Source organism: Phocoena sinus, chromosome 13, assembly GCF_008692025.1.
Source record: "Phocoena sinus isolate mPhoSin1 chromosome 13, mPhoSin1.pri, whole genome shotgun sequence".
NCBI classification, from domain to species: Eukaryota; Metazoa; Chordata; class Mammalia; order Artiodactyla; family Phocoenidae; genus Phocoena; species Phocoena sinus.
Genome location: NC_045775.1, coordinates 81,147,081 through 81,161,230, shown reverse-complemented (window position 1 = coordinate 81,161,230; position 14,150 = coordinate 81,147,081). Strand labels below are relative to the sequence as shown.

The 14,150-nt window shown below is 54.4% G+C and overlaps 1 protein-coding gene across 1 annotated transcript; it reads left to right on the top strand.

The window, feature by feature from the left end:
- The first annotated feature begins 72 nt into the window (after positions 1-72).
- Positions 73-12,844, top strand: TMEM127 (transmembrane protein 127). Its single transcript, XM_032652181.1, has 4 exons — positions 73-218; positions 642-959; positions 9,230-9,394; positions 10,414-12,844. The coding sequence occupies exons 2-4, from the start codon at positions 716-718 to the stop codon at positions 10,719-10,721; spliced, it is 717 nt and encodes a 238-aa protein (XP_032508072.1). The 5' UTR covers positions 73-218; positions 642-715; the 3' UTR covers positions 10,722-12,844.
- Positions 12,845-14,150: the final 1,306 nt, after the last annotated feature.

The window sequence follows — 14,150 nt, the reverse complement described above, 5'->3', positions numbered from 1 at the left end:
GCAGGGAACCGGCGGCGCGCCCGGGCTGGGTCGCGCGCGGGGGACTGGGCGGGGAGCCGGAGGAGGCGGGGGCAGAGGTGGAGGAAGCCGGAAGTGGATCGGGCCCGGGTTGGTTCGGGCGTTGCTGGTTTGTGGCCTGGGATCGCTCGGACCGTGGCAGCTGAGGAGCCCGTGACGGGACGGAGCGACGCCATCCCGGCACTGAGGCCTGCTGACCGGTGAGGATCAGGAGTCGGTGAGGGGTGGGTCCTCTCTGGACACAGGTCGCACCCCAGATCGCTGTTCCCAGATCCTGGGTCCCCGATCCCTGCGGCCCAGCCTGGTCCTCCGCCCCTCGGCACCCTCTGGCCAAGACTCCTAGGCCGGGTCTCTCTTCCACCACTAACAGATAACTCCGCCCCAGCCCCTCTCCCCACTCTGCTCTGCCGAGATCCAGCGGGCCCCCAGCCCTCTCCGGGTCATCATCCTGCACCTCCGCAGCCCCACTCCAGGGACCCTGTCCCCGCCCCCCGAACCTCTGCAGCTCTCCTGTCTCTGCCTCTGCCCTCGGTCCCACCCCCATCCTCCGGTGTTGGCCCTGACAGCCTTGAGCCAGCCTCACCTCTGCGAACCCAGCGCGTTGCTCTCCTCCCCCCGGACAGGCAGGCTCTGTGCTCTCGGCGGAGGTCGGCGGCGACCAGCAGCGACCGCGGAGCGACGGCGGGCGGCCCCGGGCATGTACGCCCCCGGAGGCGCAGGGCTGCCTGGCGGGCGCCGGCGGAGGAACCCGGGAGGCAGCGCTCTGCCCAAGCAGCCGGAGCGTAGCCTGGCCTCGGCCCTGCCGGGTGCCCTGTCCATCACCGCGCTGTGCACTGCCCTCGCCGAGCCTGCCTGGCTGCACATCCACGGTGGCACCTGTTCCCGCCAGGAGCTGGGGGTCTCCGACGTGCTGGGCTCCGTGCACCCGGACCTGCTGAAAGGTGAGGGCGCTGCGCGCCGACCCTCTTCTTTCCGGACGACAGGGCCTCCTCGGTAGGGTGCCGGCTGGAGCTGAGATAGCTTGGGGCAGGCACTTGGTTGAAGGAAACAGCCCCATTCCTGCCTGGTGTTCATGCCCACCAGGTGGCTCTGTTTGGGGTCCAGCCCCTCATTAATTCTGATGTTATTCAGCCAAGCACCCACTCCTCAACGCCATGCTAATCTGGACTGCTATTTTAGGCTTCTGCCGGGCCAAGGACGCCGTATATGGAGAGAAGATAAGGGTGCTAGGCATCACAATTAGCTGTCTCCTTCTGAGGAGCCTCTGGGATACAGGAAGGTTTCTTTGGGACAGCCTGATTGATGGAGAAAAAGGAACTTTTAAATATGGCTAGAGTTTAAAAGATGTTTTTGAGTTGTACAGTAATTTGATTGTTGTTAGAGACAAAGGGAGTCTATGGTATTTTCAATAACCAGAAGTCAGTTCCATTGCCACCCTCAGTAAAACAATAGGAATTTGGCTCTTGGAACCCTCACAAGTGTGCCCGAATGAGGTAAGTTTGCTTTGTTCGTCATCCTGCTTCTCAGCCAGGGAGGCAGAGGAAAGGGGAAAGGGACCATGGTCTTTACTGGACCCAGGGGAGGCCTGTAGCTCATCCTGCCCACCCTGTCTGTAGTAATGAAGGTAAAGGCTGTGTGGTGTGGGGGGTCAGGATGGCACTGCCTGGCTTTTACAGGGAAAATGGTCAGTGGGTTCCAAACAGCCCTTAGTAACAGCGGAGTTCATTACCCGCAAGGCCTTTTGAACCATTCTTGAATGCTTTCTCCCTGTGCCACTCCCTGGCTGTAATTCATTCCAGATGTTTACTGCCCCATGTATCAGAAGCCCATCCTGTTAGATATCTTCACGTTGCCTTTTTACGGATTCAGGCTCTGGGATTTGGTGAAAAGGTCAAGTTTTCCTTTGGAGAACTTGGATCATATATACCACTTATGCAGGTTGCGGCTGAAAAGCCGTATCCTTGTGGCCTAATCTTGTCTTTCTCTGTGAGTTCTTTTGCTGTTTTGCATTTCTCTTGAGTCTTTGAAGCTTTAGGATGATTTTGTAGAGAACAGGTTGGGGGCTTCTGGTTTGTTTCTAGATTTCACCTTGATGATGATTTTGTAGAGAACAGGTTGGGGGCTTCTGGTTTGTTTCTAGGTTTCACCTTGATGATAGCTTTCTCTGCGTTGGCCCATTACGAGCACAGTTATCCACACGATGGAGGCCGTGTGACATGCAGCTTTTTCTGTGGCGTGTAGCTGATGACAGAAAGCCCATCAAGCTTGAGTTGAATGGTTTTTCCCTTAGCGCGTTCCCCTGCACTTGCCTTTTTGTGAGGAACAGCTGCCACCTTTCCACCGCTTCACCCAGGCCTTGGCAGTTGATCGATCCCCTGATGGTCAGTTTCAAGGGCTTGGTGTCATTTCCAAACTGGGAGAGAGTTCACGATGCTTCTCCATTTCAGATCATTCCTAGGGAGGCTCTTAAAATTCATGCCATGAGGGGAGGGGTCATCTGATCCCATGTCCTCATTCCAAAGGTCCAGGAAACTGGTGTCTCAGAGAGGTGAAGTGACCTCTCCAGGGCCACACAGCTGGGAGTGGCATAGCTGAGTGTACCTCACTGTTGACTCCAGTTTAAAGTGACGCTGTCTCGTTTATGTTTTTTAACCTTTGCTTTACTTCAGCCGTCATAAGGAATGATCTCACGGTCGTTCAGTCCACTCTGGCGTGCATCCTTGTCAAAGCCATGTCAAAAATAAGAATAAATTCTTGGTGCAGTTCTCCTTTGTTTACACATATATTTACCTTTTCTGAGAAATTATCCAAGCCAGGTTTTGTCTTTTATAAAGCACGTCGCCTTCACCTTTACATTATGCCTGTTCGTGTGTTTAGGGATCTTAACCCATGAATAGTTTCGGCCTGGTTTTCCTTGGCCATCTTCTTGGCCATTACAAGCTGGGAACACTTGGTGTCCATTAATAAAGGAGTTGACAGTGCTACCTCATGAGCTACCACAGAAGAAGGCGAGGAATCCAAAGGTCCCTATTTCTCTTCTTCTTCTTCTTTGTACCAGTTGGTTTTTCGGTGCCCAGTGGGCCTTCAGATGTACGCTATTCTGTGGGACTGTGCTGAGCCTCAGGGCCTGGCAGATATCCTAGCATGGAAGCCTGGGATATCCCCATCTCAGGAGGGAGCAGAGCTATGGGGTACAGAGCTGGTGCCTGTAGATGCTTCCAGAGGGAGAACAGACTCTGCCAGGTCTCTGCAGGCGACAGGGAGCGGCCAGGGCCAGCAGGCTTTGGGACGGTGTCTTCCCATTTCTTGGCCCCCTGCCTGAGTGCCAGGCATTGTGCTAAACCCACTTCACGCCTGGCTGTAGTGTCTCCTAAACAACATCTTTATTTGGTAGGGACTGTCATCACCCAACACACACACACACACACACACACACACACACACACACACACACGTCCACACGTCTCAGGCTCAGGGAGGTCAGGCCACTTGCTCAGGGACACACAGCTGATCTGAGTGGTGTGGACTCCACTCTCACCACTGTACCTTAGCGCACACTGAGCTTCTTTCTCCTTCCATCAGAGCTGTCCCAGGCCTCTTATTTCCCCATATTCTAGTTGAGTTTTCATCACAAGCCTAGGCAAAGCTGCACCTTTTTATTCCTCATCGCCTTACGTTGGTGAGCGGAGGCAAAGCCACTCATCCTCCCGCTGTCATTCCCAGAGCCCTTGAAGGCTTTAACAAATGCCGTTGGCTTAAAAGATCCACCAGAATTCTGCCACTCCCCTGGTCCTCACAAAGCTCTTCTTCAGTCTGGGCCCGGGGTGCGGGCAGAGATGTGCCCAGACCGATAGTGGCCCCCAGCAGGGGAGCCCAGAGAATCACTCCTTCTGAGCCCCAGTCCCTCTCTGCCTCTCAAGCATGCCCAGCAAAGGGCAGCAGGGACCACAGCCTCAGGAAGCATCTCTGGAGAATGAGGGAGTTTAGGATGTGAAGTCAGGGGAATCACGGTTGACGGCAAGCCACAGGAAGATCAAGGGCCTTCCAGGAAGGGCCGGAGTGTCTGAGGGGTGGTGACTGATGCAGCTGGCGTTTCCCGATCCCCTGGGGCCTATCCTCAGAGGCAGCTGGGCTAGGACCATTGGTATCTGTGGGATGACCCAGCCAGGCACTGGAGGGCCCTCTTGGAGTCTTGTGTCAGAAGCCTTGGTTGGAAAAAAAAGTCACACTGGGGAGTGGCTGTGCAGGTGGGTGCTGGAAGGACTGGGGCCCCCGGGGACGTGCCTCTGACTCAGGGACTCCAGTGAGTGGGGAAATAGGAGACGGGACAGAAGGGAACTGGCCAGAAGCCACTTTAAGCGTCCTGCCTGCAGCCTCTTTGGGTCAGGAGGGGTGAGAGCCATGGGCAGATAGACAGGAAGAGCCAGGGCCTTCAAAACAAATCCAGCCCAGTGACTTACCAATGACCTTGGGCAAAGTCAGTTCCTTGGGATCCTGTTACACAGCAGCTGCCCTCTTCCCCAGTGACTGGAGGGAACAGTCAAGCAATAGTTACCAAAATAAACAGGCCACACAGCACAGCTGGAGGGTAGGATGCATTCTGTCTTACTGGAGTGTAGTGGATGCACCCCTGTTTTGTTTTTTTTAAACAATTTTTGTTTGTTTGTTTATTTGTTTGACTGTGCCACACGGCTTGTGGGATCCTAGTTCCCCGACCAGGGATCAAACCTGGGCCCCCAGCAGTGCAGCACAGAGTCCTAACCACTGGACCACCAGGGAGTTCCCTGCACCACTGGTTTGAGTTTAAAATTAGGACCCTGCCCCATGTGCCATTTCTCTCCACAAATAAAGTAACACACACGTAACATCTGAGGATTTTGCTTCTCTTTGGCAGCCCTCTCAATGGAGCAGATATTCATTGCCCTCCCTGCCATACTGATGTCTGACAGGGAGGAAAGAAAGGGACATTGAGATCCCGACCCCAGGAGAGTCTGAGCTGGGTTCTAAGCGTGTCAGGGATAACGCTGCCTGTCTTCCCTGTGTGCTCTGAGACCGCTGTGGGATGTAGGGCAGGCTCCTGGGTATCTCTTAGCATCACTCCAAGGAAAGTCCCCACTTGGCTTCCCCGCTGAGCCTGAAGGTTTGCTCAGAGCTTTGGAGTAGAGAAAGGCAGAAGGCGTCACGTAGAAACAAAACCTGTTTGAATTGTGGGTCCAAAGCCCCTTCTCTGTACTGCATCATCACGCTGGTGGCACAGGTCCTCAGTCTGGCATTAGTGGGCTCCTCCTTTGGCCCACACTGGCTGACGTGTGTGGACGGGGCAGTCTCGGTGTAAGGAGGAAAGGCACGCCAGAGAAGAGACACTGCTGTGGTCGCCCAGCGCAGAGGGAGTGGGGCGGCTCATCCCCAGCAATTTGTGCTTTGACCCTCCCCACGCACCCCTGTGCAGGCGGGGCAGGTGTTATAGCTTCCCTTCGACAGGGTGAACGCAGAGGCCAGGGGCATTCAGTGACGTGCTCAAGGTGACATATAATCTGTGGGAGGGCTAGGATTGGGTGCCAAGTCCAGTGACTTCTGCTTTTCAGAGCCAGACTCTGAGGACTGCAGAAGCTTAGACCACACCCAGCAGGTTTTGCCCAGTAATTCCCAGTATGAGCTCCTTTCAAACCTTTTAAGGTTTGCTTAACGACCCGAACCTTTTCTGCCTAGAAGAGATTTCATGCTTCCAGCCGTTCCCTTAGTGAGCTCAGCAGCTGCTGGCCCTGGCGATGGCTCCGCCAGCATTCATAGCCACTTCCGACCTTTCATTCAAATACAGCTCTTTAGGATTTGACTGATTAGCTCCAGCGAGGAGAAACTAAAAGGGCTAACTCTGGTGCTTGGTGATTGGGAGCGTCACGGTGCAAGGGGGCCTGACCCGGATTTGGAGTCTAGCTCTGTGCCGTGTGACCTGCAGGAAGTCACTTAACCTCCTGGAGCCTCCAATTCCTCATCTGAACCATGTGATGAATCCCCCAGAGTGGAGTGAGGCTCAACTAAGATGACGTTTGCCCCATCTGCGTGCACAGGCAGGAATACCTGGAGGGGCACACAAAAAACTGCCAACAATGTTTGTCTCTTGGGAGGGGCATCTGGACATCTGTGCAAGTCCTCCTTATTACTAAGATAAGTGTATTCTGAAACATAGGACACGTAGAAGTGTATCCAGCGGATGTACGTTTTAAAGGATGATAATCAAATGAACATCCTATACTCACTTATGCAGCCAAAGATAGTATCTTTGAAGCCCTGTGTGTTACATTTTTCAGTTAAAACTAGTTGCTAAATTGAAACGGAGTTGAGGGCTTCCCTGGTGGTGCAGTGGTTAAGAATCCGCCTGCCAACGCAGGGGGCACGGGTTCGAGCCCTGGCCCGGGAAGATCCCACATGCCATGGAGCGACTAATGCCCGCGTGCCACAACTACTGAGCCTGTGCTCTAGAGCCCGCGTGCCACAAATACTGAGCCCGCGTGCCACAACTACTGAGGCCCACGCACCTAGAGCCTGTGGTCCTCAACAAGAGAAGCCACCGCAATGAGAAGCCCAAGCACCACAACAAAGAGTAGCCCCCGCCCTCAGCAACTAGAGAAGACCCGCATGCAGCAGCGAAGACCCAATGCAGCCAAAAATTAAATAAGTGAATAAATAAATTAATTAAAAATAAACAACACTGAGTTGACTTTAAGTACTACAATTAAAGCATCACTCAGTGGTCCTGGTCACGTTGAGTAATGCTGGAGGAATCGGAACACGGCCTGCTGCAGAGCGGAGTGTGACGTAAGCCCCTATACCCTGCCACTCGCAGGTTATTCTTGGAAGCACTAGAAGAGAAGAACACTTTCGTCCTGCCCCATCCCTGCCACGTGCCACGTGGACCCCAGAAGAACTGCCTCAGAGAGCTTTCAGCAATATTCAGAATGCAGCCAGGAAACAGCCCCCGTCTCCAGGAGCTTTGGTTTCAGAGAGGCCCTGTGGGTTTCTAGACCCCTTCAGGCCCGCAGGGCCGGATTAAATGGAGGCTGGACCTGGTTGCTGGCAGAGCTAACGCACAGGCAAGCCTGCTAGCAGCAGGCAATCACTCAGGCTGGATGATTGGGCTCCAGAACAGATGGTTAGCTGATAAGAGAGTGACAGGTAGCTCTGAAGCCAGATCAAGGCGTATGAATCATGTGTGGGCCCAGGCAACATCTGCCTGGTGAATTCTGAGCCTGAGGAGGTAGGGAGTGCACGCTGTCACAAAGGCCCAGGGCCTCTGCATATCTGGTCTGGTTTTTCCGCGTGGGAGGCTGCGCCCTCTGTCCAGGACCCCACGATGCCGATCAACGTCGGTTGGTTTGAGGCTGCTTTGTTGATCTCAGGTGCTCTCCCCAGGTTTTCGGACTCTTCTTCATCAGTTAACCTCCCTCTAGGTCCAGGATCAGTGTTTCTTGGGGTGTAAGGCTTAGGCCCCCTGCGCTGCTGGTAAAAATCCAGATTCCTAGGCCCTGCCGCAGACCAAGAGCTCAGAATCTCTGGAGCTTGGGAACATGCTCTCAGCCAGCACCCTGGGGATTCTCCTGTGCACGAGAGAGTGATAACCACCGTCCAACAGCCTCTCAGCCTGAGATCAAAACTCAGGAAAGCCCAGCAGGCCAGGCTCCTGAGGAGAACTTACAGCCAATAAAGCTTGTGGTTCCCCACCTCCAAAAAAAAAAAAAAAACCTCGGGACAGGAGCCTACAGTGTAAGTCTTGCCAGCCCTTTTCAAAGTTTCCCAAATCACTTGGTGACCCATGGCCTAAATAAAAGAAGAACTTGCCGGTGGCTGCATAGAGGAAGTTAAGGCCCATTTCCTACTTTTTATCAAAGCTTAAAATGGTATCTTTTTGGACCAGCCTTTATTCTGTCTGTGTGTTTCTAGAACTGTGGCAGTTTGCGTAGATATCAAAGGGAGCTGACAGTGTGGTCTAGATGGAATAAAAAAAAGAAAAGAAAAAAGGAAAGAATGGTATTAAAGTCCTAGAGGGAAATGTAGGTTGCTTGATGGGGTCCGTGTGTAGCTGTCCTCCTGGTATCTTTCACTATGACCCTGGGGGCTCTTTACTCTTTGAATGTTGGGTCTCCTGTTTTAGTATCTTCCTTTTTCTTGGTTAATTCCCTCCTTTTGGTAGAGCGAGCACCCCCCAATGGCTTTGTCCTCATTTTAGAAGGTATTTGGGGCTGTCAGTTTCTGAGCCTTTCCAGCTTTTGTGGTGTAAACCTAGCTGCTTCTTACCTTTTCCCATTTCCGGCTTATACTTCAGTTTATCTGTTCTGTCAAGTCAGTTCTAGTTCTGAGTCCCGTTACTTCCCAGTTTCCAGAATTTTGTTTGGCCCTTCTTCTCTTTGTGTGGGTTTATGTCTTAATTTTTTTTTCTTTTGTTTTAGTAGGGTTCGGGGAGCAAAAATAAATGTGGAGGTCCAGTCTACCAGCTTTCCCCATCTATTTAGTCCTCTCTTGTCGTTACAAGGTTCTCTAAACTGCTTCAGCTTCTTTTTGAACAAAAGGGTTGTGAATGAGTGACTGGATAGAGCATGGACTTGAATGGGCCTCTGGCCTTCGTCCCTTTGGCTTTTCCTGCCAGCCCAAAGCATGCTTTAGCAGAATGGGTTAACATGTCTGATTAATTGTCAGGATCCTTAAAAATGGTTAGGAGAGCGTGGCAAGTACAGTTAACCCTTGAACGACAATGGGGTTAGGGATGCTGACCCTCCCAGCAGTTGAAAATCTGTGTATAATTTGTGTAATTTATATTTGGCCCTCCGGATCCGTGGTTCCACATTGCAGATTTAACCAACCCCGATCGTGTAGTACCGTAGTGTTTACTATTGAAAAAGAAGTCCACACATAAGTGGGCCCTCACCGTTCAAACCCATGCTGTTCAAGGGTCAACCGCACACTGAAGTGGAGCCCTGCACTTGGACTAGTCTTGTTGGAAAGGGAGGAAGGACTCGAGGCACACGGGAACAGTGACCCAGGGGTCCTGTCTTCGAATAGGGAGGCTCCTCCACCCCCTCTGCAGCCCCACTGGGAGTGGGAGCTGAGACCACGCCCCCCTCCAGTCCTCCCCTGGCTCGCTGGCCTGTGGTGGAGGGGGGGCTTCCTGCCCCAGGGTGCTGCCTGGGAGCCTGAGGATCTGCTCCTCCCCCTACAGATTTCTGCATGAATCCCCAGACAGTCCTGCTCCTGCGGGTCATCGCCGCCTTCTGCTTCCTGGGCATCCTGTGTAGTCTCTCCGCCTTCCTTCTGGATGTCTTCGGGCCCAAGCATCCAGCCCTGAAGATCACCCGTCGCTATGCCTTCGCCCACATCCTCACAGGTAAGCTCGGGCTACTCCCAGTCGGGGAGGAACTGCCACAGGGTAGGGGCGGCATCCCGTCTGGAGTTGCAGGTGGGGGCGAAGGGGTGTCATGAGCAGACACTGTTCCCGATGCTCATTTCAGCTCTAGCCTTTCACAGAGCACTGGCGTGTGAGAGCAGCTTGCTTCCGTCATTTGCATGTATGCCTGCCAGGACCACAAACCCACTCGGCTGAGCTGTAGGGAGAGAATATTGTTAGGATTTACATCATGGCTCTCTAAGAACAGGATTTGAAGCTCAGCCAGGCTCATGGGGCCTGGAAGGAGCAAGGGAGGAACTACAGCGTCTCACTGTGTCTCCCTGGAGTACATGGTCTCAGGTTCTCTCTCCCCACCCTTCCCGCTTCCCTGCAGGCCAGGCTTCTCTGCTCATACAAGGCTTCTCTCCTCCCTCGTGATGGGGCTGCTGTGTTGATTTGACCTAGGGTATCAGCGACTCCGGCTCCCAAACTGCACGACCTTGTCTATTCCTCTCGAAGCACCCAATGACTTCTAGCGGCCCTAGTATCCCAATTCCAAATTCTTTTTTTTTTTTTTTTTTAGTATTTATTTATTTGGCTGCACCGGGTCCTAGTTGTGGCACGTGGGATCTTCATTGCCACGTGCAGGATCTTTAGTTCTGGCATGCGGGATCTTTAGTTGCGGCATGCAGGATCTTTAGTTGTGGCACACGGGATCTAGTTCCCTGACCAGGGATCGAACCCGGGCCCCCTGCATTGGGAGTGCAGAGTCTTAACCTCTGGACCACCAGGGAAGTCCCCAATTCTAAATTCTTAAGACAGAGAGAATCTAGTTGGCCCGGGTGGGGTCAGGCCTCTGTCTCCCGCCTCGGCCACAAGAGCTCCCCCTTGCAGTGTCTGGGGCCAGGCAGGTTCTCTGAAAATGGGGTTTGGGTAGAGAGACTGCAGTCGATTCCTCAAGCATCCCGGCTGCGGGGTGCCTGCTAACCCCCTTTCTCTGCTGTCCCTCTGTCCCCCAGTCCTGCAGTGTGCCACCGTCATCGGTTTTTCTTACTGGGCTTCTGAACTCATCCTGGCTCAGCAGCAGCAACATAAGAAGTACCACGGCTCCCAGGTTTATGTCACCTTTGCTGTTAGCTTCTACCTGGTGGCAGGCGCGGGCGGGGCCTCAATCCTGGCCACAGCAGCCAACCTCCTGCGCCACTACCCCACGGAGGAAGAGGAGCAGGCGCTGGAGCTGCTCTCGGAGATGGAGGAGAACGAGCCCTACCCGGCAGAGTACGAGGTCATCAACCAGTTCCAGCCGCCCCCGGCCTACACGCCCTAGTGCCAGCCGTGGGCCCTCCTCCTTGGCAGCCCTCCCCGCTCTGCAGCGCCCTCCACACCCAGAGGTGCTCCTTTCCCCAGCGGGCCTCACCGGGAGGATCCTGACCGTCTTCACCAACCTTCCCTGGGAGAGACTCTGCCTTTAGCGTTTGTTCATGGATCCCCGCTCTCAAAACCTGGGGTTCACTGGTTTTAGATAATGGCACTGTTTCCCTTCTTTCCATCCCACTCTCGTTCCACAGTCACTCGTCATTACCAACCAGGGATGGTCGTACACGTTTTCCCCCTTCGTGGGCCCTATCTCTGAGACTGAGACTTTCCTTGGGGAGCTGTTGACAGTGGACGGTCCCCGCTAGAAGAGGCGTCCACGGGGCCCAAGGGAAAGGGGACCGTGCCCTGGGGGCTCGCCTCATAGCTGTCCACATGTGCCCCACAGCGTAGCTCTGGGCTGAGCCCTGCCCCTGCCCCTTCTGGGAGTGCCCAGTACCGGGCTGCCCGCTCTGTGGAATTCTCTGCACTTTAGTCTTTGGACTGCCTGTCACGTGTGTTCTGGTTCTGCAGGGAGAAGCGGTGGCTGCTGGGAAGCAGAGCACGTGCTCTCCCTGACCCGTCCCTGCCTGGTGGCCGGCGCCCTGGTGTGAGCCTGAGGCCCCCCGGAAAGGATCAGTGTGAAGGGGGCCAAATCTCCCCAGCCCTGTCACCTTTTAAAATGTGAGTGGTTTTAAAAGGGAAAAACAAAACTGAGCAACAACACCAATACTCTCTTTTTAAACTAGCGACAAGACTGTCATCGTCGTCCTTCAGCTATTTAGCCCGTCCCTTCTGGCCCTGCCATGTTTGGGGCCCGCAGACCCCTCCAGCCCCTGGTAGTTCCTCCCCGAATCCCTCCTGGCAGAATGCAGCCCTCCTCCCTTGCCCCCTCCTCCCAGTGACCACGGCTCCCTGCGGCCTTCCTGTGGAACCCAGAGCCACATTGGCCTGGCTGGCTGGCCAGCGTGGTGCTCCTCAGGACCGCGGCACTGAGACGTAACCTGGCCTCCGTGCAGGAACAGGGGCCGCAGCAGGGCAGGGAGCCCGCCGCTCTCCACGTAGGAACTGCGACCAGGGGGGCCCTGCTGCATGAGGTGTCAGAACCCCCTGTCAGGCGAGCGGCCCTGGCTGTGCCCTTCAGGCTCAGTGTATCCCCTAGACTGTGAGCTGGGGCAGCAGCTCGCTGCGTGCCCCTCTCCCCTTCTTGAATGTACTCTGGTCTCACAGTGTGCTGCTGGCTCTTTCTTGCCCGGCCATCGCTCTGGCCGTTCTGTTGGCCACACGTGGCTCTGGATCGGCTGAATTTTCTGCCCTGAGATATGGGGCATAAAGTGGGAGAAACCGGAGAGACCTACGGTGTGGATCCAAATGGCCAAGCTTCTTTGGAATCGGTGTCCAGTGTTAAGCCGAAAAGCAGATGGATTCCCGTGTCCTTCACAGGCGATAGACAGAGTAAGACTGGAGAACGGACACCATTGTTGACCTGTGGCTAGACGGGGACTGTCATGTCCCTTGTCCTTCTTTGGCCAGACTGCCTGAGGATGTCTGGACAGACGCCTGTTTCGGTGGTGAAGGCCATGTCTGCGCCTGAGTGAGCGGCCACGTGGGGTTCACTGCGATGCCAAAGTGTGTCCCATGGTGACTCTCACACTCTTCTAGACTCTTCTCTTAGGCAAGAAAGACTGCCGTGTGATACCTGAGCACAAAGCCGAGGAGCTAAATTAAGTCTTGACTTGCTGTAGAGTCTGAGTTTGGCAGATTTCCAGGGTGCAGCCAGCTCTCTCTGACCCTGGGGTTCTGAGCAGGCGGACCAGGAGACGGGGCGACGAACACGCATGCCAAAGTGACCGGTCGTCTCATGAGGACCCAGACATGACCCTGTGGACCGTTCCGCGTGGTTCGGAACCCACTTTTTATTAGCTACCCACGCCTCTGGGCTTTCTTTCTCTTTTCCCCTGCCCTCCTGACCCTGATAGTTTGTCATATAAACTCCCTTGGTTGTGTTCCTTTTATTTTCTAGAAAAAAAAGTTAAAAGCAAAACAGAAGAAAAAAACCCGAAACCACAAATAAGAATGTAAATGCCAATGGCTCCCTGTCCTTTTTCTGTCGCAGCTTCCTTGAGTTGGTTCGTTCCCTTCCTCTTAGAGAGGCAGGAGAAATTGAGGAAGTGTGAACGTAATTTTTAAAAAGTTAGAAGGGACTTGAGTGTGCCTGCTGCATGCAAGGCATCTGCGCCCAAATGACCCTCCTAATCCTGACGACTTCCGCACCGAGGTCCCAAGGCTGGGAGCCATAGGTGCCTCCGCCCAAGTCCTTGATTTCAGACCCTGAGCTCTTCCCTCTGCATCCCGTGAGCTGCAGGAGAGAGCGTGGCTTCTGAACTCCAACCCTTGTGCGGAGAGAAATAGACTTCTGCAGGGCCAGGACTTGCAGAAGAAGCTGCACTTCCTTTTGAAGCCACGGGAAATGACCACTGACTTCCAGGGAGAGGTGTGTGAGTGCAAACGGCTCCAGGAGTGTAACGTCAACGCCTCCAGCGGTTACCCACGTTCCCTTCGTCCATTCACGCCTTCAGCCGACACGCTGGGCCCCAGTGTGCATCACAGTGAAAGAGCTCAGGGCTCCCTTGGAGGAGCAGCCCACTTGGGTTTCTGTTTTTATTCCCAGGAAGAGTACGTGTCTTTCTCGGGAGCTGGGAATGGGTTCGCTCTCTCATTTCATTTCATTTCAGACATTTACGAAAGGCGCCTTGTGTACAAAGCACCGTTTAGGCACCGTGAGAGAAATGTGATGACCTTCAGGGGCCCTGTCTCCAAAGATTTCATATTCTTAGCCCGGGAGATGGGCTCGACCACGGAGGGGTAGAGCGAAGTAAGTGGTCTACTGGACAGCTGGGAAAAGTGCTGCGCCCAGTGGGGAGGCTGGTTCCTACCTCAGGGATTACGAGAGGCTTCCTGGACGAGGCATCTTAGTGTAAGAAGGTGTTTGGAAGTGGGGTGGGGGGAATTCCTGCTGAGGGAAAGCAAGAACAGAAGCACACCTGGCGGCCAGGACGTGGTGAGAGAAGAGGCGAGAAAGGCAAGGGGGCCCCGTTTGAGGAACTGAAAGCAGTGGAAAGCCCTGGAGGGATTTTGAGAAGAGAAAGGAGGGTTTATTTGAATGACTGGTGACTGTGAAGGAGGGTCAGCCTGGTGTCCAGTGGAAGAGTCTGAGGGTGTGCGGAGTGGGGGACGGGTGGGAAGTAGGGTGGAGGCCCGGGCCCTGAAGAGCAAGCCCAGTTGGCCCCCAGCGTCTGGAGTCTCAGCCAGGTGACCGAGTAGGGAACTCAGGAACCCCAGTTCCTGCTGACCCATCATGCGATGCGAGGCGGAGCCAGAGCCGCAGGCCCAGTGGGCCGCA

Excerpts from the sequence above, each read along its gene's own strand:
- TMEM127 (XM_032652181.1), top strand. The coding sequence starts at position 716 with ATGTACGCCCCCGGAGGCGCAGGGCTGCCTGGCGGGCGCCGGCGGAGG. Across the intron at positions 960-9,229 it reads GCACCCGGACCTGCTGAAAG|ATTTCTGCATGAATCCCCAG; the intron begins GTGAGGGCGCTG and ends CTCCCCCTACAG. Across the intron at positions 9,395-10,413 it reads CTTCGCCCACATCCTCACAG|TCCTGCAGTGTGCCACCGTC; the intron begins GTAAGCTCGGGC and ends TCTGTCCCCCAG.